The sequence below is a fragment of the Thunnus thynnus genome, chromosome 8 (genome assembly GCF_963924715.1).
Source record: "Thunnus thynnus chromosome 8, fThuThy2.1, whole genome shotgun sequence".
NCBI classification, from domain to species: domain Eukaryota; kingdom Metazoa; phylum Chordata; class Actinopteri; order Scombriformes; family Scombridae; genus Thunnus; species Thunnus thynnus.
In genome coordinates this window covers 19,703,418-19,724,763 of record NC_089524.1, presented here as the reverse complement: position 1 = coordinate 19,724,763, position 21,346 = coordinate 19,703,418, and the positions used below count along the sequence as shown (strand labels likewise).

At 40.1% G+C, this 21,346-nt stretch overlaps 1 protein-coding gene and 3 non-coding genes across 8 annotated transcripts in view; all 4 read right to left on the bottom strand.

Moving 5' to 3' along the window:
• Positions 1-163: 163 nt before the first annotated feature.
• Positions 164-231, bottom strand: LOC137188552 (small nucleolar RNA SNORD75). Its single transcript, XR_010929442.1, has one exon. It is a non-coding gene; the product is annotated as a small nucleolar RNA SNORD75 (small nucleolar RNA).
• Positions 232-425: 194 nt separating this feature from the next.
• Positions 426-490, bottom strand: LOC137188553 (small nucleolar RNA SNORD75). The gene has a single exon (XR_010929443.1). It is a non-coding gene; the product is annotated as a small nucleolar RNA SNORD75 (small nucleolar RNA).
• A 258-nt stretch (positions 491-748) lies between these two features.
• LOC137188547 (small nucleolar RNA SNORD74) lies at positions 749-830 on the bottom strand. Its single transcript, XR_010929437.1, has one exon. It is a non-coding gene; the product is annotated as a small nucleolar RNA SNORD74 (small nucleolar RNA).
• A 3,600-nt stretch (positions 831-4,430) lies between these two features.
• osbpl9 (oxysterol binding protein-like 9) overlaps positions 4,431-21,346 on the bottom strand; it is a 32,019-nt gene continuing 15,103 nt past the window's right edge. The window contains exons 1-21 of one of the 5 annotated variants that reach the window (XM_067597005.1): positions 20,553-20,935; positions 18,076-18,171; positions 17,453-17,500; positions 16,391-16,420; positions 16,238-16,288; positions 15,709-15,747; positions 12,302-12,395; positions 11,161-11,265; positions 10,167-10,326; positions 9,793-9,905; positions 9,400-9,518; positions 9,149-9,234; positions 8,852-9,032; positions 8,476-8,560; positions 8,095-8,205; positions 7,930-7,993; positions 7,695-7,835; positions 7,509-7,587; positions 7,195-7,286; positions 6,937-7,072; positions 4,431-6,573 (exon numbers count right to left, since the gene is read on the bottom strand). In XM_067597005.1, the coding sequence (XP_067453106.1) occupies positions 6,499-6,573; positions 6,937-7,072; positions 7,195-7,286; positions 7,509-7,587; positions 7,695-7,835; positions 7,930-7,993; positions 8,095-8,205; positions 8,476-8,560; positions 8,852-9,032; positions 9,149-9,234; positions 9,400-9,518; positions 9,793-9,905; positions 10,167-10,326; positions 11,161-11,265; positions 12,302-12,395; positions 15,709-15,747; positions 16,238-16,288; positions 16,391-16,420; positions 17,453-17,500; positions 18,076-18,171; positions 20,553-20,576 (1,929 nt within the window). In that variant the 5' untranslated portion in view covers positions 20,577-20,935 and the 3' untranslated portion in view covers positions 4,431-6,498. Of the gene's footprint in view, positions 6,574-6,936; positions 7,073-7,194; positions 7,287-7,508; positions 7,588-7,694; positions 7,836-7,929; positions 7,994-8,094; positions 8,206-8,475; positions 8,561-8,851; positions 9,033-9,148; positions 9,235-9,399; positions 9,519-9,792; positions 9,906-10,166; positions 10,327-11,160; positions 11,266-12,301; positions 12,396-15,708; positions 15,748-16,237; positions 16,289-16,390; positions 16,421-17,452; positions 17,501-18,075; positions 18,172-19,117; positions 19,352-20,552; positions 20,936-21,346 lie in introns of those variants that run through there. The other 4 variants (XM_067597003.1, XM_067597004.1, XM_067597001.1 and 1 more) reach the window with 4 other exon arrangements.

The window sequence follows — 21,346 nt, the reverse complement described above, 5'->3', positions numbered from 1 at the left end:
ACCATAACTGCCATGTGAGCGTAACTGACAGACCCTTACCTCAATCGTCTCCACCAGTTCCTTCATGTCTCTTGATCTCCTTCTGAGACCTGTGGATACACAAAGACACACTTTAGTGCTATACTGGTCATGTCCAGGGCAGAGAGCCTCGTTTAAATAGAGAAGCCTCAGTGTGAAATTGTTCAGAAATCACTTCTGTCCACTACTCTTACACTTAAATCATCACTGACTTCCAGCTTACTTAAGTACATCTACAGAAAATCACAGATACTTACCAGTTAAGTATTTGATGACTTCCAAAACTTGGGGACATCATTTTGGACCTGAAGAAAGGAGACCACATTAGTTGCACAGCTCAAGCACACTGATCATGTTAAATTAGTGTAGTAGCACCACTAATGTCACAATGCCATCATACAATAGTTAACCTCAGTGAAGCAGTTTCAGAAATCACTTCTGTCCACTACTCTTTTAATGATCATCATTAGTTATATGCTATGTAATCATTAACACCACATTGCTTACCATCTGATGTCTTCCTTCATTTTGCAGGGATTCTGTCCCACAGACCTACAAATAAAGAAAATGCATTTTAAATTCAAGTACAGAAAGACTGGTTCAAAAAGATGCTACTTCTCTGCAGTAGAAGATTTGAAACTAATTAAATCATGTGTAACTTAACACTGTACAGCCTGCAGCTAATGGCGCAGTAGCTATGCAGCTAACGAGAACTACTTTAAGGTACTGTCCCATTCAATCAGAGTTGTTGGCGTTTCTTCACATTTACTCAGATGTCCCTACCAACATTTATTTCATCATATAGTCATGGGACAGTACCGCATTCTTGTATAATAAGAGTTGGAGGTTAACTTTAGCTAGATGGATAATTAGCTTCAGCACACGCGCGGTCAACACGTGGCGGAGGCCTGCTCACTGCTAGTTAAAAATGTTACATCAGATAACCGACAAACCATGAAGCAGCGCAGGTTAAACAGCATAAACATGTAAACAACTACATAAATAAACTGTTGATTATCAACAGTTCGTCAGCAGTTATGTAAAGTAGAGAAGAGAAGAGACGACATTCATACCTGATACGCAGCGGAGAAGTGAGGACAAGCACAGGGTGTGGGGCCTTTTTATAGGGGATATCGCACAGACTGATGGGAAAAAAGTGAGACCCTCTAGCGCCCTCACCTGGTCCTCACAGGTATAACACATTCATACATGCCCTGTTCAAATTAGCCTACCTACAGTATGTATGGCTGGACCATTCATGTTTAATATTATAATATAGGCTAAGATTTTTTTTATAATTTAAATTCAACTGAAACTAAACTGTAATTAGATCATTTCATGGAAACTGTTCAGATTGGACCCACCTTGGAAATTTAAGTTTTTTGATCATAACCAAATTTAAAATTTTGTATTTCATAGCATGGAGAATATGATAGACCTGCAATAAAACATACCCATGTGTGAATTGATAGTACTACTTGGATAAATGACCCCCAATTTGGTTATTGTGACTCACCTTTAAGAACCAGTCACACACAGAGACGAGCTCACACCAACTTTAATCCCACTTTGGACTCTTATTTTCAGGACTTGAATGACTGACCCAAGAACTGATCACTGGGCAAACCAGCATAAGGCACAAGACATGCTGTACAATATGCCATGCCCCAGTGACGCACACACACACAACCTCAAATGACATGGACCCCTGCCGTTTGCAGTCAGATCAAGGAGAATAGAGGACTGTAAAACTCAAAGACTTACAAATGTAGTTTTAGATCTTGTCTATGGACAATTATTGTTGCATGGTGATATGTGTGTATATCATATATGTGTCATTATGTGCTTTAGTTAGACTTTTATTCCACTGCCTTTAAGCCAAGAAATGTACCACTACCATAGTTCCATCATCCTCGATAACACTAACATCATCATTCTGCTTGGTTCACTTTCAGAATACTAAAGCTACTATCAAAAATGCAAAATTAAGAATCATGCAATTGGTAAATTGTAAATTGTTTGATTAATGGAGTAACCATATTCAGGAATTGAACCGGCCTGTCTGTGGACAGGAAGGGTCTGACTCTGCTCCCCCAGAATTCTGCAGCCCCTGGGATTGGCTAGGATGCACCCTCTGGGCAGGCAGACCAAGACTTTTAAACAGTGTCTTGTCTGAGACTCTAGGCTGTGTAGGCTGCTTTGGGCTGTTTGCTTGTGACTTTGTCTTCTTGCTTTCTGCCATACCAGAGGAAAGCTTGGAGTTTGCTAGTCTGAAGATGTGAGTCAGAGCAACAAGAGGTGAAACCTCAGGATCTGGAGTCATGAGTTGAGGGTCAAGCCTAGGAGAGCATGAGAGCATAAACCAGGAGCTCTCCTCCAATGGGAACCTTTCAAGTCTGGACTGGCCAACTCACTCATCATTATCAGATCCAGACTACAGCTCCTCACTCCAGCACATCAGACTCCATTCTCTGAATGAAGCCACCCCAGGGAACAAGCAAGTATTTGTACAAAACCTTCATCAATTTGCTTAAAGCCTGGTGCTTTCATGATTTGTAATTTCAGTTGGCAATTCACAACTAAGTTGTTGTACTGTTGATTTGACTCACTGCTTCTCAGGTAACAGTCATCTCATCTGATTGTCAGGTCTCTCATACCAACTACACAATAAATAACTCTGCATTGTGCATTCAAATCATTCACCAGCCATAGCCTTGTGTACCCGTTTCCCTTTTCTTCTTGTTTCTTGTTTGTAAAATGTTGTAGTATCTAGTACTTGTAGCTGTAGCATTAGTAATAAATGTGTATGTAACTAAAGTGAACTTGTTGGTGTTTTCTTGTGCTTACATCTCAATCACTTAACCTTAAAAGACCTATACCCTTGCAAAATCATAATTAAGATGAATAATAATCATAATTCTAATTGACCTCTCTTGTGTGGCCAACAAGGAGGACTGTTTCTCTATTATTATCCCTACTCTAATATGAGTCATGTCACTGGGTGAATAATTTCATGTTGGAGTTGTGCACAATAATAATTCATAATTCCCCCATAAAATCATAAAGATATTTAAGTGCACAAATTCCTACAAATGTACCAAAAATGTTCTAAAAAGAAAATCAACTCAACACACATTTAAATTTGTCTTCTTCAAACTTTTGAACGATGTAATTTCCTGTTAGTGATGTCATTTAAAGGAACAGTACACTATTGGTGTGATGATGTAGAACATGACACTTATGGACACACATAAATCATGCTATTTTAATATGTTGATATTAAAATATGTTTTCTAAAATTTGATTAGTACGTTTCCCATGAAGAGGGAAGCATTTATGCTCCTAAAAAGAAAAAAGTCAGAGATTATTTGTTGAGTGTTACCTGATGGTTAGAACGGACATGAGAAAATGACTATAGTTTAACAGCAAACAATTAAAAATATAAAAATTGCAATTTTATTATTTATTTTTGTTTCACTTCATACTAATAAGTACACTTGAATTAGTGTCTTCAGCCACTGAAAACAATATTGACAGTTTTATACTGCTTCGTTTTTCCCTTTAAATGTTGGGGACCCAAACTTAAGAGTTTTCATGGAATGACTAAATTAGACTGTACATTGTGAAACAGTGCACACATATACTCGAGCAAACTGCTATAATAAAAATATTTTATAAATGAATGTAATCCTATATTTATTGAATAGACTGTATGCTGAAGCTGATGCTGTTACACATCAGATGTCTGTTTACAGTATGTATGGTGTTACCTGCATGGCTGGATTACCTAATGGGAAAAATGAGCAACTGTCTCAGGCCCCCAAAAGCTCCATGTTCACTTCACTGTCAGTTGGCTTTTGGTAATTTAATTAACTTAAATGAACCAATACACAGTATAAACTGAGGCTTGTCCTGCCTTGTCTTGTGGAGGAACCTCTATAATTTAGTTTATATTGTGCTAACATGATGCATTTTTCTAAATTAAGTTTTATTCAAGTAAATAATTATAAACTAATTGATACACAGGAAACCTGAGTCCAGGTAGTGTTATTTAAGCATATACAGTAGTACTGGTTGGTCTCTGGGCATATAAAAACATGACATGGTATAGTTTATTGTGTGCATTTAAATGTTACGGGGTACACACGTCACATGTTGGGTGGGGGGGCTCAATATGGGCCCTTCAGCATATTTTTTGCTCTGGAGTTAAGCCAGCTATGTTTACCCACCATGATGTGCGAAAAACAAACTGCATGTGTGATCGGTACAGTTCACTGAAGTGATATTGAGGCATATTTCCGCCTTCTAAAGAAGAAAAGCTCTTTTCTCTCCGGACCTGACTTACAAGACTTTGAGCAATACGACTTGAGGCGATGCTCATTTGAAAGAACCATCACAAAATCTCACAGGAATAAACTCATGGAGATTTAATATTATGCATCAATAAACAGGAAAATCTGGTACAATCAATGGTTATGATCAGAATGAAATAAAAAATACATTTGTTTTAATTGCTCTCTATTAGGCGAGTGATACTGAAACGTATGGCAAGGCCTCACTTAGAAAATATCTTTACAGAGACATAACATGGAGGAAAAAACAAAGTAATAGCTTCAAATTTAGCTCAGACTCTGGATTTCAGTTGGCTTGTTTCTAAAGGCATCTGTCTGATCTTCACCAAGTGTTACTGGATGTTGAGGTTTATCAATTTCAAGATTTTATAAGGTCTTAATATTTAAAGGGTACTATACTATTCACTCATATCTATCCAAAAAACTTTTCATACGAGCCAAATATCTTGAAGAGAGGATAAATCTTAACCACCAAAGATAACACGCGGCTGTGTTGTGAGCTCACTACAGCATTAAGAGATATTCTGGGGCATTTTCAGGTGAAAATTGTTTATTTTTGTATCTCATCCAAATATCATTGCATTTAGATCCAACCTATGTAGCTGTAAATAAGAGAATGAATGATGGTTCAAAAAAGCAGAGGTGTACAGTAGGATAAATATTGCCCTCTATGTGGTTCTTATCTTGGGGGGAAAAAAAAAATCACTGGACAAAAAAAAAAAAAAAAAAAATACAGGAAAACTGAACCAACAGAACACAGTCTGGACTCAAGCAGCGCTATGAAACAGCAGCAATTTTTCAGAAGTCTACTCTGGTTCCTCGTCGTTTTACTTTCTTCGCGCCCTCTGACAACACAAGAGTGAACGTTAAGGTGGTTCACTCTGGCGTCAGTGGGTTTGGAGAGGATGATGTGCGGAACAAAAGGGAAATTTTACAGACTGAGTCCCTCCTCTTACATCCTCACCGTGGACCAGCTGTCCAGAAAGACAAAAATATGTAAACAATCATTTGTTCAAAAAAATGCCTTCAGGTAACATGGAAACATATTCAGAGGACTGTTTGTTCTCTGTCCAGATGAAAGTCCCTTTAGCCTTTTCTCTAAACCTTTTTGGCATAAAAGACGTCTAAATCTGTCCGCTAACAGACATTGTGAATTATCTCTATATTGCATATATTCCATAAATCTATCACTACTCCCAATCAGTGTGTTCAGATGCTATGGCTTAAGTAGGACTTTGCTTCTGGATAACACTTGAGACAGAAAACAGTGTGAAGGACCAAATAGGTGGCAAGTTAACTGAAATTGGGAACAGAACATCAAAAAAGTGTTAATGGAATGATTCCTAAAGATGTAAAGCCATCAATTTCATATCCTCAAATATTTTTACACTATTGCCAGAAAGAAAAATAAACAAAAAGAGCATTAAAAATAAAAAAGAATATATATTTATATATCCATCATATGTATATCTATATATAAACAACAGTTATAACTAGTTGCAGGCAAGCAGAGAGTTTCTCCCCCGCCCCTTTAAGATTAATCCGTTCCACCGTTAAAAGGCTGTCAGACTCTTGGAGGGGGCAGCAGCTTTCTTTCCTCAGTCACCAGATTCCCTGAGATATAGAGCGCTGTTTTATTTGTCAAGGTTTATTTGATTTGAACACCATCAACCACACACCCTTTGCCCCCCCCCCAAAAAAAATACCCATGTGTGTAGGGAAACGAGTGCTACTCTGGCTCGTCCTGTGGAGCTGATGAAGGGTGTGGTCTTGCTCTCGAAGCTGACGGGCAAAGTTGAGAGGCGATGACACCTGTCTCCACTCTGCGCTGCAGAGTCTCATGTTGGCGGTTGGTGGGTATCGGTGGCGGTGGAAGTGAGATTGCCCAAATAAGGAGACGAGCTTTTACTAATTTTCATGTTACATCTTAGATGCTTTTCCATTTGATTTCATTCATTTCCATATGGTTTTACAGTCAAATGCAAAGCTGTGTACATATTCAATCATCAGTCATTCCAAGGCTTGGATAAGAAGTGTTTTTTTGCAAAAGAGTTCTTATGAAGACTCTGTCGTGTGTGCATTTCCTTATGCATATGTATGTGTGTGTATCAGAGTGTGCGTAGTCTTCTCAGTGCCTCTGAGATACCAATCTCTTTAATAGAGGCTCGTCGTAGACCCAGCACTCCCCGTCCTCGTGGAATAGCTGCGGACACACATAAGCAATAACATTTTTACAATCACAGAACTGATCCAAAAATAAAACTAAAATATTATTGGAGGTTTCTCACAAAATATCTGTTCTTAATCTCTGCCTAGTAGTGAAATAGTGGAGTTGCATCTTTCAAATTTCAAGTGAGCTTCATTTTGTAAATGACTGCAACAATGAGGAAGGACAAACTGTCATTTTGGAAATAATTACAAAGATTTTGACATTTAGTTTTATTGTATTCAGACACAGTCATATAATATAAAAAGGGGGGGAAAGTATGTTGGGAGTGTGTGGTCTATTGGCACACAGTGTTCATGTTCCTTCAAGTAAATGAAGAATAAAGGCAGACAGTCTCACCCTGGTCTCCCACTGCTGCTCGTTCTCCTTTCTCTCTCTGGCTTCGGCTCTCTGTTTCTCCTCCAACCGGTGTTTGGCTTCTGTTGCTGCGTCAATGTCTTTCAGCTTCAGGTTGAGCGTCACATCTCTCCATAGTCTGGTGGATCAAAGAAACAAACAAACACAGAGTTTGTTTCTGAGTGCAGCGTTTTGTTACTGTATCCTCGGTCCCATGATATGCAAGACTGCTGAGGTTAGAAACCGGTTCATATTTCTCACCTTCGGGACTCGTAGTCCAGCTGGTCTTCCAGCTTCCTCACTTTCTTCTTAATGATACCCAACCTCTTAGTGTCTATGAAGACTGTGTTCTCCTAGAAAATCACAAGAAACACATTCATATGTGTATTAATGTATGTGTTTATTGCAAAACTTTGCTTTAGTAGTTATTACCTAGATAAAGATAAAATGCACAGTCACAATGAAAAGAAATAAAATAAATAAAAACATAGAGCAAGGCATATTGTCTGCTTTGATACATACCCCCACCCCCTACAGCAAAAAGAAAAATGGAAATAAAGAAATAAAGAACTCACTCCAGTTGCCCACTTTGCATACATCACCCCGTTCCATTCCCCTTCAATAGAGCAGAACGACTTCTTATCATTAGGTGCACTGCAAAAGACAAAAAAAGAGAATAGTGGTGCCATATTTCATCAAAAAAAAGGTTTGGGTCTATGAACTTGGATATAAATTGTACTGTGCAACCAGTTTCCTCTTACAAAATCTCAGCTGTGATCCGGTGCTTCTTGCCTCCGTAGAACGGTTTGGTGTGGAACACGATGTTAGCACTGTAGCCCGACTTGGAGCATGAGATGTTGCACTCCCCACCCAGCTCCACCCACGGCACAGTCAGAATCGACCTGGACAGACAGGCTCAAGTCAGTGAAGCCAATAGTAATGACAGACAAAATTCAGCGATGACATGTACTGACACAGAGACGCAGAAACACATACCTGCCGTATCCATTTGGGAAGGTGAGGATGTAATGTTCATCATGTTCCAAACATGACACACAGCCTATATCAAGACAAGTAGATAATTATTACAACTACATGAATTTATGACCGTTAAGTTTAAAAATGTATATTTTGGTGTGTATGAGGGAGCGTCTAGTGTACCTTGGCCAATATTGTGAACACCTATGGACATGCCTAGGAACTTAGACTTGGTCCAGATGTGAGCATTGAACTGGATCTTCCTACTTAAACACTCTGCGTAGAATGCAGAAACTGCACAAAGAAGAGAAGAAACACTGAAAAGTCTGTACAAAAGTAGCAACATAGCAGGGATAGTCGAGAAAATTAAGTAAGAAAACTAATGTTCTCAAAATTCAAACTATTTCTTTTACATTTTCAACATTAAGAAATCTTAAATTAACATGTGATTATCAGCCTACATTTTGCTTTATATGTCGTTTCTGGCCTCTAACATGTAAAGACAAAGGATCTAAAAAATAAACGACTTCTGGTCACTTTTCAAAAAGGAAGTTTGACACTCACTAGGCGGGTGGTGAGAGACCTGCTCTGCCACAAAACACACACTGTTGGATGAAGACCAGGGAACTGGGCCGTCTGATACTGTCTCCTGGAGGAAAGAGGAGAGGAAACTGATTAAGAATAGACTATAGACAATTTAGTTACTATGTATACAATATTCAAATGAAAAGAGCAGTTTGTGTGGTGTGTTTATACTAAAAGAATTTATGAAATGTGCTTAAAAAGGAAACCAGTTCTAACACAAAGAGAACAAATTTTATTCAGTGGTTGCTATGGTGACCATACTTGCAATTCAAGTTTATTTGTATAACCAAACATCACATACAGTGTCACAGGCACCAGGGCTGACAGCCTTTATGTCAGTGGCATGCGGTCTCACCGTATGTGGGAGAGGCTCCTCTGTCTCGCTGGGCAGATCCCAGTGGCAATAGAAGACTTCTCCCAGGATTGGGTTGTAAGGTTTCTTGGCCACTGAGCCTTTCCTCCCTGCATGGAAGGCTGACAGGTACCATTTTACCACATGAACCATGCGCTCCCGGGGCTCTGGCTGCTCAGCGATACTAGAGAAAGCCACATGAACAAGTTTAACTACTTAATCTTTACTGAATTTTGAATATGTTTGAATATCTGTGTGATACACTAGTGTGCACTGATGAGAGAGTTAAATGGCTGTTACCTTACAAATAAGTCGGGATGTGCAAAGAAGTCTGCGTACATTTCTAACAAAGATCTCCTTTCTAGGATGAAGGTAGGCAGGACCACCTGTGAAATATAATGAAGGACAAAACTGTAGCTGTGTGGGTTGTTCAAAAGAAACAGTTTGAAGAGATGATGTTAGTGAGTTAAAGGATAAAGGAATACTGCAGTGAGAAAAAGGCAGGCAGAACAAAGGGATCATGCATCAGTGTGATACTCAGAGGTCTTTACCTTCGTGAGGTCCATGCCCAAACGGACTTGAGAGAGCAGATGCATGATGACGCTCTTGTGCTCCTCCACAGACTCCCCCTCGCCGTCATCATCGCGGTCATCGTGGCTATCAAACGGGTCTGAAGACACCAGCAGAGGGAAAGTCTCTTACTGCTGCACTAACATTAAGTTCCCTACCTTTTCAGATGTGTTAAATATCACTTATCTTTTACCATCTGATGAACCAACATGTTAGAAAAGTACTTCAAACTATAAAGTTGGTGTAGTACTAATAGGAAAAGCTCTGCAGACAAGAGTTCCTCTTAAGTGTTGAATGCAAAAAGAGGCTTAACAACTGTTGGGGGTAAAAAAAACAATATATTTGTATGCGTCATGTGTGCATTCCCTTTTTACCTGCATCTGTGGTGCCATTGGACATGGACGAGTTGAGGGACTCGGTGGTGTCTGGTCGTTTCAACGCTGTTTCTTCATCAGTGAGGGGAGAGGCCGCTGGTGGCCCTGAAGGACTGAGGTCAACAGGAAGAGAGAGAAGAAGGAAGCAGGAGTGATAAGGAGGTGAAGAATAAGTAGAATTTCACAGGCACTTTTGTTGCAAACTTGTCGCTGACTAAGGATGCTTTTCCAGCTTGATTTTCACTCACTCTAAGCAGCATTTTCCCACCTGAGCTGCTACACGCTATAATTATGGTGTTGCTTTCAAGCTCTGAAGCAATACATTTATTCTGTGCTGTGTTGGCCGCAGGGAGGCGGGGTGTTACTCTACTCACTCTAAGCAGTGTTTGGGGGAAGTGCTGCTCTGGTAGAACTCGTCAGCGTCGTAGAACTCATCCTCGCTGGATGAGTAGGAGAAGTCTGGCACCGAGTGCGATGGGAGGGGGATGTGAGCCGGGGAGGCGACGCCGCTGCTGGGGCCTGACGGGCCACTCCCTGACAGAGGAGGAAATAAAAGGATCAGCCGTTTGCGTGTCGTGTAAGTGTTCTCTTGCTGTGTTTTTTTAATTCATGAGGCTTCTTTAGTCTTACAGCACAAAGGTCACGGGGATAAAGTCAACATTATCTTGTTTAAGTAACGCACTCTCGTTGCTGACAGCCGAGTCCAGCAGGCGGTGTACGGTAACATTAAGCTGTCTTTAACACAGTGGCTGCTTCCTCTGCAGAGCATATTGACAGTGCTCTCCAGCGTGCAGCGTTCCTCCTTAGTGCACAGCGCAGCGTTTTAATAGTGCTGCCTCAGCACAGACGACAAACAGGCAGGAACGTCTGCTTTCTCTGGCTTTTTAATCTACTTCATGTTCATGGACACAGCGAGCCGGGCTGGAGAAGCACAGTAATAATTCATACATTATTATTTCTCTTGTTCTTGTGGTTGAGTTCGTATTCCATTAGCTTCATGTAGCTTGTAAACTAAAGGACCTAACAAGGAATAATATGCTAACAAGGACACATGCCGTTGTCTCCAAACTATGTTACAAACAAACCTTGTTCTTATTTAAAACTGCTGTTTTAAGCTTAACAACTTGTAATACAAGAAGTCAGGACAAGACGTGTTTTGTGCTTGGTAAATAAATTAAATATGCTGATGAACAACAGCACCAAGCACCAAACCAGGAATATAAACACACTTCATAATATTTAATTTCTCTTGTAAAAGCATTGAGAGGAAAGAATAATTCACTGTCAATAATAGCAACAAATGACTTTTCCTCGTAGTGTCAAAGCTGATGTAATATTATTGGCGTCTTGAGTGAAGTGATCTTTCACCTGTGCTGTTGGGAGTTGGGGTCTGCAGACTGCCCATCACCGTGACGACGGGACCAACCGGTAACGTTGAGGGTCGTTGGTCTGATTTACACACCTGAGAAGCGTCTTTTGCAAAAAAACAAAAAAACAAAACAGAGAAGCATATGAGTTATGAGTACTGAAGCTTCAAAATGAAGCCAAATCAAAACCCAATTTCCCAAAAGCTGTGAAAATGATCTCAGACGCTGCAGACAGAGGCTGCAGCTGTGAAGGGGATTACACAGTCTATTAAGAGACCGAAATTAGAACGGCCTACTTTGCAGTGTTCATTTTCACAGCATTTTTAAGCAGTCTAGTCATAGTCATCTGACCAAAATAGATATTAAATTTAGCAGGTTTTAGTCATGCTCTGTATGTGATTAAATTTACTCAATTATTTACTGACTAAAATTACTCAAGACATTATTACACTGTAGCTGAAGGACTTAAATCTGCTTTAATACAGAGCACTAACAACATATTCACTGTCACAGAGAATTATGTTTAAAAAAAATTAAATGTAATCATGTAATAACCATCACAGATTAATGTGACTGGATCCTTGTATAGATCTTTAACAGCAAGGAACTTTGCGTATATCATTTTACCTTCATACACTGAAAGAAACATTTAGTACAATTATCAAATCCCTGAATAGGAAAATGTAAGCACAGATACTGAGGAGGTATTGCCTAATGATATCCATCTGTCATATTAGAACTTGCTTCAGGTTTCATTCCACTTTCCTTGATACCACAGTGAAACATAATTTAAAATGTTGTTGAAGGGCAGAATATTGACTTTGTAGTTTTTGTTGATGAAAAAAAAACAACAAAAAAAAACAGTCAGCAAACATTTTAGAGAATTTTCTGTCAACATCAACTGTGTTGGGCGAGTGGAGACATCAACTGGAGGAGATTAAGATGTGAACATGAGGGGGAGCTGTTGCCTCCTTGAAGTATGTTACAAAACATTTGCGACCTCTCTGAATGATATTGAGTCTGTGAAGTTTATGAGTCTACACACAGACGATGTTAACACATCAAGCACATGAACAACAGTGTCCCGGATGTAGCTGATACATGTATACTAGAGAGTAAGTATGCAGGCAGATGTCTAGTACCTGTGGGTAGTGTGGTCTGTGTTGGCATCGTGGTGTTAACTACAGGAGTGTCCAGAGAGGGCTGGTAGATCCCATCCACTGGGTTAATGGTGCTCTGGAGGAAAAACAAATAAATACAAGCATTGCCATCAACAAAAAAAACACACAAACAACTGCCTCACATGGACATCTGCACGATCGCACACCCATACCACTGCCTGCTTACTTCTTTAAAATGCAGTTTAACAGACAGAAAAAAACTTGAGAAAGAAATCCAGCATTGCAAATAAAAGAAAAACCTTGTCAATATAGCTTCAGTCTTGGCCTATAAACTCTCTGCAGTCATACAGAAACATTTATTCTTTAATATGCATGACATTTATGACCAATCTATTTTAATTATAACCATGTGTACCTACATGCACACCACATTTCCTTCTGCAAGCCAGATATCGATGTAAGACCACAGTTTGTGTATTGGTTATAGATCAGCTTAATGCTATACCTATGCAACAACATGAGCAGTGAAATAAAATATGCACTCCTCAGCAAGGGCAGATCAATTCCCTTTCACTCTATTTCCTGGAAAGAGTGGCATTACCAGATTTCATTCATCTGATCAATGAGACCAGCAACACTGCTTGAAATCCTACCACCAGCAGTGGCTTTACACAATAACTAACAGCGCCTCTTGAACTCTGAGCCACCTTCCAGTCTAAAAAGGAGTTAATTAACTCCACTGGGCGGCAGACTAAATCTGTAACATGTTTTAACTCTCTGGCTCTTGATTTCCCTGTGGTAAAAATCAGTGGGGATATTCCTATCTGCAGCGGCCTGCCCTCATCAGCGCCACCTTATCGTTGTGTGTCCAAGCATTTACATGCAGGCATACATAAAAAGCAGCCTGTTGGCTCTGTGTAATGGGGTCACGGGTACCAATGACCCAACTGACAGGAACACCATCAACAACACAAGCTAAAGCAAAACCATATCGACCCTAACCCCCCCCTAGGGCTCTTTGGTACCACTGAAATTAGATCTAGTCAGTGTCATGTGTTATCCTATATTATTCAAACTTGACCTGTAGGTGGAGAATTTTCCAGCTTTTTTTTTCTATGCAAGTTTTGATTCAGTCATTTGAGATTTAAAGGAACAGACACAATGAGTCAGTAACATGAGTGTGCTCTGACAGAAGCCGGTGTAAATATCAAGCTGCGACTGGAGAACCAGAAACAGGAACCAAAGGACCTAAAGCATGAAAAATTCCGACTAGAGGAAGAAGAGCTGTGATGTGAAGTCGAGTTGTATCCATTTTTTTCTGAATACAACTTGACAAAACCTATTTTTTCTGTGTCCAGAAAAATTAGATCATAATATCTTCATGGTCAATGAAATGGAATTTTTGATCAAAAGCAGAAAATGTCCCCCAGAGAAGCTCGGTCTGCTCCACTTGCCCTCCTGCTCACACTTCTCTCTCTTATCTCCTGAGCTTCCTGCCTCTATTCCTTCCCTTCCCTTCTGCAACGCCTGATGCTCGTCTTGTCCACGTGCCTCCATGAAAGTAAGGCGAGGGCTACTAATTATAGCCAAATACAGAAATATTGGTCTGTCATGGTGGGACCAGCCAGTGGCCTTGCAAGCAGGAGAGAGAGAGAGAGTTACGGCTAAAAAAAGCTTTAAGCAGTGTGTCATGATCGATATATTTATTTAAGTGAATGTAATATTAATGCAGCAGGTAGTTGATGCAGCAGAGAAAAAACCAATCACAGCACATAAATGATTCTGACAAATAAACACTGAACAGGTTCCTGGTGTGCTCGGTTTAAATGATTCCTGCGCTTTACGGGAGCTCCCCTGGCAGCGCAGCGGTTGAAAAGGTCGATCAAACATGCTGCAAGTGTTTTAAAGTAAAGGTCTACACAGTGCATTTATCATACGCTCCACATTATCAGCATACAGGCAACGTGACAGACATGTTGAAGATCTAAAGCTGCACAGATATCTTTAGTACAAAGCTTATGGCATATAAAACATGTGGAGTAGATGTGTAGAGAGAGCTTATGTTGTGCTATTAATACTGCGTAATATTGTACTTAACGTCTGTGAGATTAAGTCAGCTATAAGAGCAGCGCAGGCCTATGAATCCCCCGGTGGGATTCTTGCATCAAGGCTCACACTGGAGGTTTTCTGTGTGTTACTCCTTTATCTACAAACCATTCACATTACGGTTCAAAGAGATTTCCAAAGTGCTAAAAGTGTTTGGATAGATTTTTTTTTTTTAACCTTCCAGGTAGCCACTGAGTTCAGTTCATTGTAGAGTGGTCTGAGCTGAATATATATTTAATTTGCACCACAGTCCTCACCGTTTTGTCACTTCCATTTTAAAAGGTCACCTTCCCTTCTTCCTGTCCAACCTTTGTATTTGCATACATCTCACCCCCCCCTAAAAATATCACAAGCTATGCAGTCTGGAAATCAAACAACAAGCAAACACGGACATGCATGAAAAGGTTTTTGAGTGTCTGGTTGTTTTGTCCATTTTACAGTGTTGTTTGGCTGGTCAGTGTTTCCTTAAACAACACCAGTCAATGTCACCTACCACATGACTTTGATGGGCCCTTAAGAAGACTATATGTTTACTGCGACGGATTATCTAACCATTGCAAGTTAATATTCACACCATAATGAAAGGAATGGAAAGCAATACGCTACTGTAGGATAGGAAATCAATCTAAAGCTTAATAAAGTAATCACAACATTAAGTGCTCGCGACTTGACGTGCAAAACTACGTACGGCCCCTTAAAATGAGGACAGGACACCTGCAGAGACAGTAAAGTGCTCACTGGGTGGCCTTCCAGCTATTAGTGCTCGATGGTTCAATAAGCAGGCAGTGTGTACACTATAATCAATGGTGAATTAGTTGACTCTAATTAGTGAGTGAAGTGAAGTGCAACGTCCTCTCATATACAGACATGCACAGGAACTGAGCTACCACGCTGTACCAAACAGTTACCACCGACACGGTTGGGTGGCATAATAAAGTATCTATCTATCTATCTATCTATCTATCAAAACACACACATGTACAGTCTATGAACACATACATATTCTGCAACAATGCGCATTTTCTGTGAACACATACACATTATGAACAATGAAGAAAAGAATAGTTCCCAACCCATGTTAAAAAGAATTTAAATCTCAGATGAAATCAGATGAAATTATTAACATAATCAAGAGGAAAGTGGTGGCAGACATGAGGGAAAGAGCTTGAGATAGAGCCGATCTCCAAATTAGACTGCATGCACTAAAGAGAACTGATTCATCTGCTTTTCTACAGTGTACAGTAAAATTAAGCGGGAAAAGAAAGTTAGCAGTTTGTTTGATTTGAATTTGTTTTGTCATGGACGGAGAATGTCAAACTTACTATAAGTCCGTTTGCGTGTTGCTGTTCGTTACTTTGGTCCTTAAAATTTTAAGAAGACAATGTTAGACTTCTTGTGTAGGAAGTTTCAAGAGTCATTTCATAAAGCATCCTGAGCATCTGTGGTGTAGAGAGCAATGAGGTCCATCGCTCTCATCACATGCAGTAATCCTTTCATCACATGATAAAATCCTCAGTCACTTTTATAATCAATAAATACATGATAGACCCATCTGTCACCTACATGTTTTAGAGTTTTATTCATGAGTACAAGTGCTCTGAGTCTCACCTAAACCCACATGAAGCAGAAATGATTGCTCCATTTCCTTTCAAAAGGGCTGAAAGGAACATGTGATGAAACGAGTACCGGGCTACACCCTCATCAACCACCGACCCAGCTAGCAACTGTAAGCAGGGAACTACCCCAGAGACACACACAAGGTGACACACAGTGCACTCCAATGTGGTCTTCATGATTAAGGTGAAATGTCAGATCAAGCTACTGAGAGGTGAATCAAACAGATGTGTTTACCTTGGCAATTTGCAGAAGTACAATACAGTGCTTGATGGACTCTACCATACTCTAGAAGAAAAAAAAAAAGACAGAAAAGGAAATCAATAACTAGGAACTTAGTGACATCAAAATTCAAAGACAGGAAGGAAAATGTGTTAAGTTCTAACTTACACAAGTAGTCTCTTTCAAATTTTCAATTTTCTGAAAAGACAAAAGAAAACAGGCTGTAAAAATCCAACAGCAATTTAAAAAACAAACACAAGGTTCAAAAAGCCAAAGTGCAGCTGCAACCGGTTTAACAGCAAATGAAGCACAACTAGAAAAAAAGGTAATGATCTCTGACTGGACTCTTGACTGGACTTTTAGCACTATTGAAATCTGCAAGAAAATTTTCTATACTGAAGATATGTGTGATATTGAGGTGACAATGTGATAAAGAAGTCAAAGTGACCAAAAGTGTTGCTTTTAGCGAGGAAGTGAGTCACACAGCTGATATAAAAAAAAACAAAAAGCTACTGAGACACCCTGATACTGACCTGCTTCCTCCTATAATCCTCTAAAGGATCACTTGCTAAAACATTAAATTGGCTTTAGTAGACTGAAACTGCTCAAGAAAAGATAAAATTGTTACTAATGTCACTACTTTTATCAAGTATAATTATAATGGTTCTAACAACGGTTCTTAAATTACATTGTCTTTATGTTTTTAATGCACAGACATACTCTTGTGAATGGGCCACACTATGGTGCAGCTAAATGCGGCTGGAAATCTTGGTATTATGTCTCTAAATTACATTACATGTATGTACACTCTTATAGTAGTGTACAATTTTCTTTTGTTTAATTAAGCACATTGAAATGCATTTTTTGTGTGAAAGGTGCTATATATTTTAAGTTTAACATTATCATAATATACGATATGTACAAGATAATTAATTAATATGAAACTGTTTTGCTGGCTTCCCAAATAAGAAGACTTTCTTGAAATTGTTTTCTCATTAAATATGCAGAGATAATGTATGCTCATCTTTTAGCTGACGCAACACCTTTAAAAATAATCTGACTACTGCAGATATCAATAGTCTGTCTGTCACCCTGGCAGCTATCATTTGTTCTTTCTCAGTACCATGTGTCGGCCTGCTTCCCCTGCTGTTAGCCTCGGCTCTAATGACAGCCAGGACAGCGGAACAGAGAGCAGAGGCACAAGGACAGAGCAGCACTGCTGGTACTCACTCTGCGTGATTCATCCTCTTTGCAGTCCTTGATCTTCTCATCAAACAGCTGTGTGAGAGTGACAGAGAACAAGAGATGAGAAGAGGGAAAAAAAAGAGAGATGGAATATGAGCTAAGATGGGTCCACAGTCAAATTAATCTGTACAGATGTGACTTGAGATAATGAGGCAGCGAGCTTTTCCTGCTTAGGAAGGACACTTGCAGTATTTTCATTAAGACTGTGTGTCTGAGACAATGTGCTGCTGCTTCTCTAAATATCTGCTCAATCATCAGGTGACCACAAATCTTAACTTCTGCTTTGTTGCAGAGAAGAGTGAGAACAGAGAGGACAAAACTCAGGAGCAGATATGAAATATGAAGGAGGTCATGACATAGATACAAATGCATGACATACTGTAAGTGTAACATACATTTCTAGATTTTTGGATAAATTTTAAGTGGCAGTTTTGAATAGATTATTTTATGTGTGGTGATTATTTCAAATGTGTTGTTTTACTTCTGGGACTTTGTCCAAAGAAACACAAATAATGCAGATATCCTATATTTCTCATACCTACATCCAAGTGTGAAATATAGCAGAAGAACTGATGTGGTCAGCTAGGTGTTTCTACATGGAGTCCTACCTTTAACTGGTCAATCAGAATCTGTAGGTAGGCGTCAGCTTCAGCTAGCTTCTTGTCAAAATCTTGGACACTTGGAACAAATCCTGTCTCGGCCTCCTGAAGAAGAAGGAGACAGCAGAGCATTAGTGCAGCCCGACAAACGAAGGTCAAACGCCACACTTGTATTTGCATATTCAAACTAAACTACACAGATGCTACAAATAATCCAGGCCATGTAATCACATATTATCTATTCATAGAAAAAAAAAAAGAGCTTGTCTCTGTCACCTCCCGGCCAGGTAGGCTTTGTAAACAGTTGCACAAAATGGTGGACAGAAACATCAACAGCTCTGGAGAATCTTCCAGCAATGTACTGTACTGGGGTACATATGAATACTATTGTTTAAAGGCTAGCCTACATAAAAGGCCAGCAGGTCAGTCTGCCTGCCTGGAGGCCAGTGCATTTCAGGCTTCAACAACACTGAATCAAGGAAGCCAAGGCTGGAGAGAATTTAGTGTGGAAATCAGTTGAGATGCACTCAAATCATTGTTTGTTAATTAGCTTGCCTTAATAGCTCCCTCAGAAACACACACGCACACACACACAAACCCGGACACAGATAATTTCATTACATAATATCCATTAAAAGGTCATTACTAGACTATTGGCAGAACAGACGTGACCGGGCATCTGTCTCAATCTGTCTGAGCTCACCCAGAACAATCCAGTTGGCTCTGACACAAAACTAAAAAAACAGGAAAATGAGCAGATAAATGTGTGCACCGACAAGACTTCCTTCAAAAAAAAATAAATCACCCCATGTTTAACACTGGAGGGACACTCCAGCGTTAAACATGACAATGACAACACAATAACTCCCTCTACGTCAAGCAAGACAAATAAGTAAGATGACTAACACAGCGTGTGTCAGGACAATTTACCCAAACACAGCAGTCACTCTGACATGGAAAAACACAGCGCACAACACAGAAAAGCAGAGAGAGTAATAACAAAACTGAAATTGACTGTCAGTCCCGTTAGAAAATCAAGCTCTTATCAAACCGTGTATGGTGCTACCGCTGCTTTGCATTTGCCGTGTCGCACACTGCTGGTGTGTCCTGAGTTTGAGGGTTTTTTCCTTCCTGTTAAAGACAGCCTCACAGGAACGTGAAGAAAAGCCATTAACAGCCAAACACTGTTAGCGGCTGAGACCTACCACAGTTTAACTGTGAAAAACATACTGGCTTTACAGAGAACAAAGTCTGAGTTAACTCAGCAGCCATGAAGCTAGCAGTTCACTGGCCAAACTTCCTGAAAGGAGCAAAGGTACTTCTACTGTTCGCGTGACTGCAGAGTGTAGCTGGCCAAATGAGAGCCTGAGCAAAAATCAAAATCAACAAACAATATCGATGTCAATATTAATGTCTATCTGCTGCATCAATGTGTGTGTACACAATGTGTTCATGCCCTTTTTGGAAAGGTACAGTCATTCTAGTGCCAGGAACTTGCCACATCCGGTTTTTACAGTGGAAAAACAACAGTTTATCAGGAAAAGAGCTCTTATCTTTCTAGCGACGCATTACATCATGATCATTTTTACTTGAAGCCGCCAACAAAACAAAAACATATACATATACATACACAGGTGCCTGTATAAACACAAGGAGTGGGCTCAAGACACACCTTTCATCACAATCCAATATTAAAGCACTGCAATATATCTGATATATAATCTTAAAATTTTATAGTGAAGTGTTGCCAATTCCCCTATAAATACTGTGGGAATTAACTGCATCTGCACAATCATATTCTAAAATAACACAAACACCTCATAACATAATGGAATTGAATAGAGAAACACAAAATACAGCTTACAATCTGAAATAAAACATATGCATCTAAAAAGTAATATTTACTACAGTTTATATTATACTGTATCCATACAGTTCAACTGACCATCTTTGCATAATAGGACTAAACAAATAAATAAGACAGAGCCCCTATTATTACATAGAGAAAAATATCAACAATATTTTGTCAATACACATAGTGGAGGGAAGTGATTTTTTACAGACAAAGCAGATAAGTTTGGAAGTGGAAAGTCAGAGGCAGGTGGTTGGTTTATAAACAGCTACTGTATCACCACGTCATCGTGTTCACTTCTTCACCGTTCCTGAAATATTGCCAGATGTCTGCCCCTCGACTCCCACTCATTTCCAGCAGTGATTATGCATCCCTGTTTGAGTGTGTGTGACATAGTGGGAATATTTTAAAGCAGCTTGCAAAGTCTCACACATAAACACTCACAAACACACACAACCAACCGAGACTCTATAAACAACACGAGCTTCACCCCCCTCCTCCCCCCCCCTTTCTATTTGTCTTTCCACGCAATGTGACCCACTTTAAAATGCTGCTGCCCCAGCAGCGCACTGCAGCCGTTAAAGTTCTTGCTATGGTGCAGTGGCGTGTTTTTGTGTGTGTGTGTTTTACTTACTGGGTGCCTCGCTCCAATGGACATGCTGCGCTAAACCTTGTACATCTCTCCCATCAGGCCCTTTAGCCTGACTCAGGATCTTTTCTCTTTCTCCGTTAATTCTGTTTTTTGGTCTGGTCAAGTTAGCGTTCTTTCACCCTCCTCCCTTCCTCTCCTTCTCCACACAGAAATAGAAAACAAACTCCTCCTTTTGCTCTCCACCGCAGTATGTCTATATAACCACAGCAGCCGTCAGACTCTAGGTTAGCTGGGCAGCCAGTCAGGCTACAGTTTATCCTCCGGCAGCAGTTATCAGCAGAGCGTTTGGTATGAGGCAGACAGAGCTGAGTTAATCCAGGACCCTCCCCTGGCAGGAAAGGCACACTTCCTCTCACGCAGGCAGAAGAGAAAACACACAAAGCAGCAGCAAGTGCTGACAGGGACAAGCATTAACAGCGACTCCCATTGGCTGAGGCAGCACAGGCAGATGTTTGGTTGATCAAGCAAGCGGGTCTCCGATTGGTTAAAGCTAGGTCACATGATCCTACGACAGCAGCATGCTAACACCGCAGAAGTGTGTGTATGTGTGTGCACCAAGCAAGCAGGCACACGTAGCACATCAGAAGGATTTGCCACAGAGGGAGGGAAGGCAGAAAAAAAAGGAAAAGAAGGGAGGGGGAGCAAATAAAAAGGTTGGTCACAGGGGTGAAAAGGAGGAGGGGATGGTTAGGAAGAACTGCATGTGGGTGATGATGGGAGGGGACAAGGAGGAAGAGTTTAGGGAAGAAGGTTGGCTAAAGAAACAACTGGAGGGC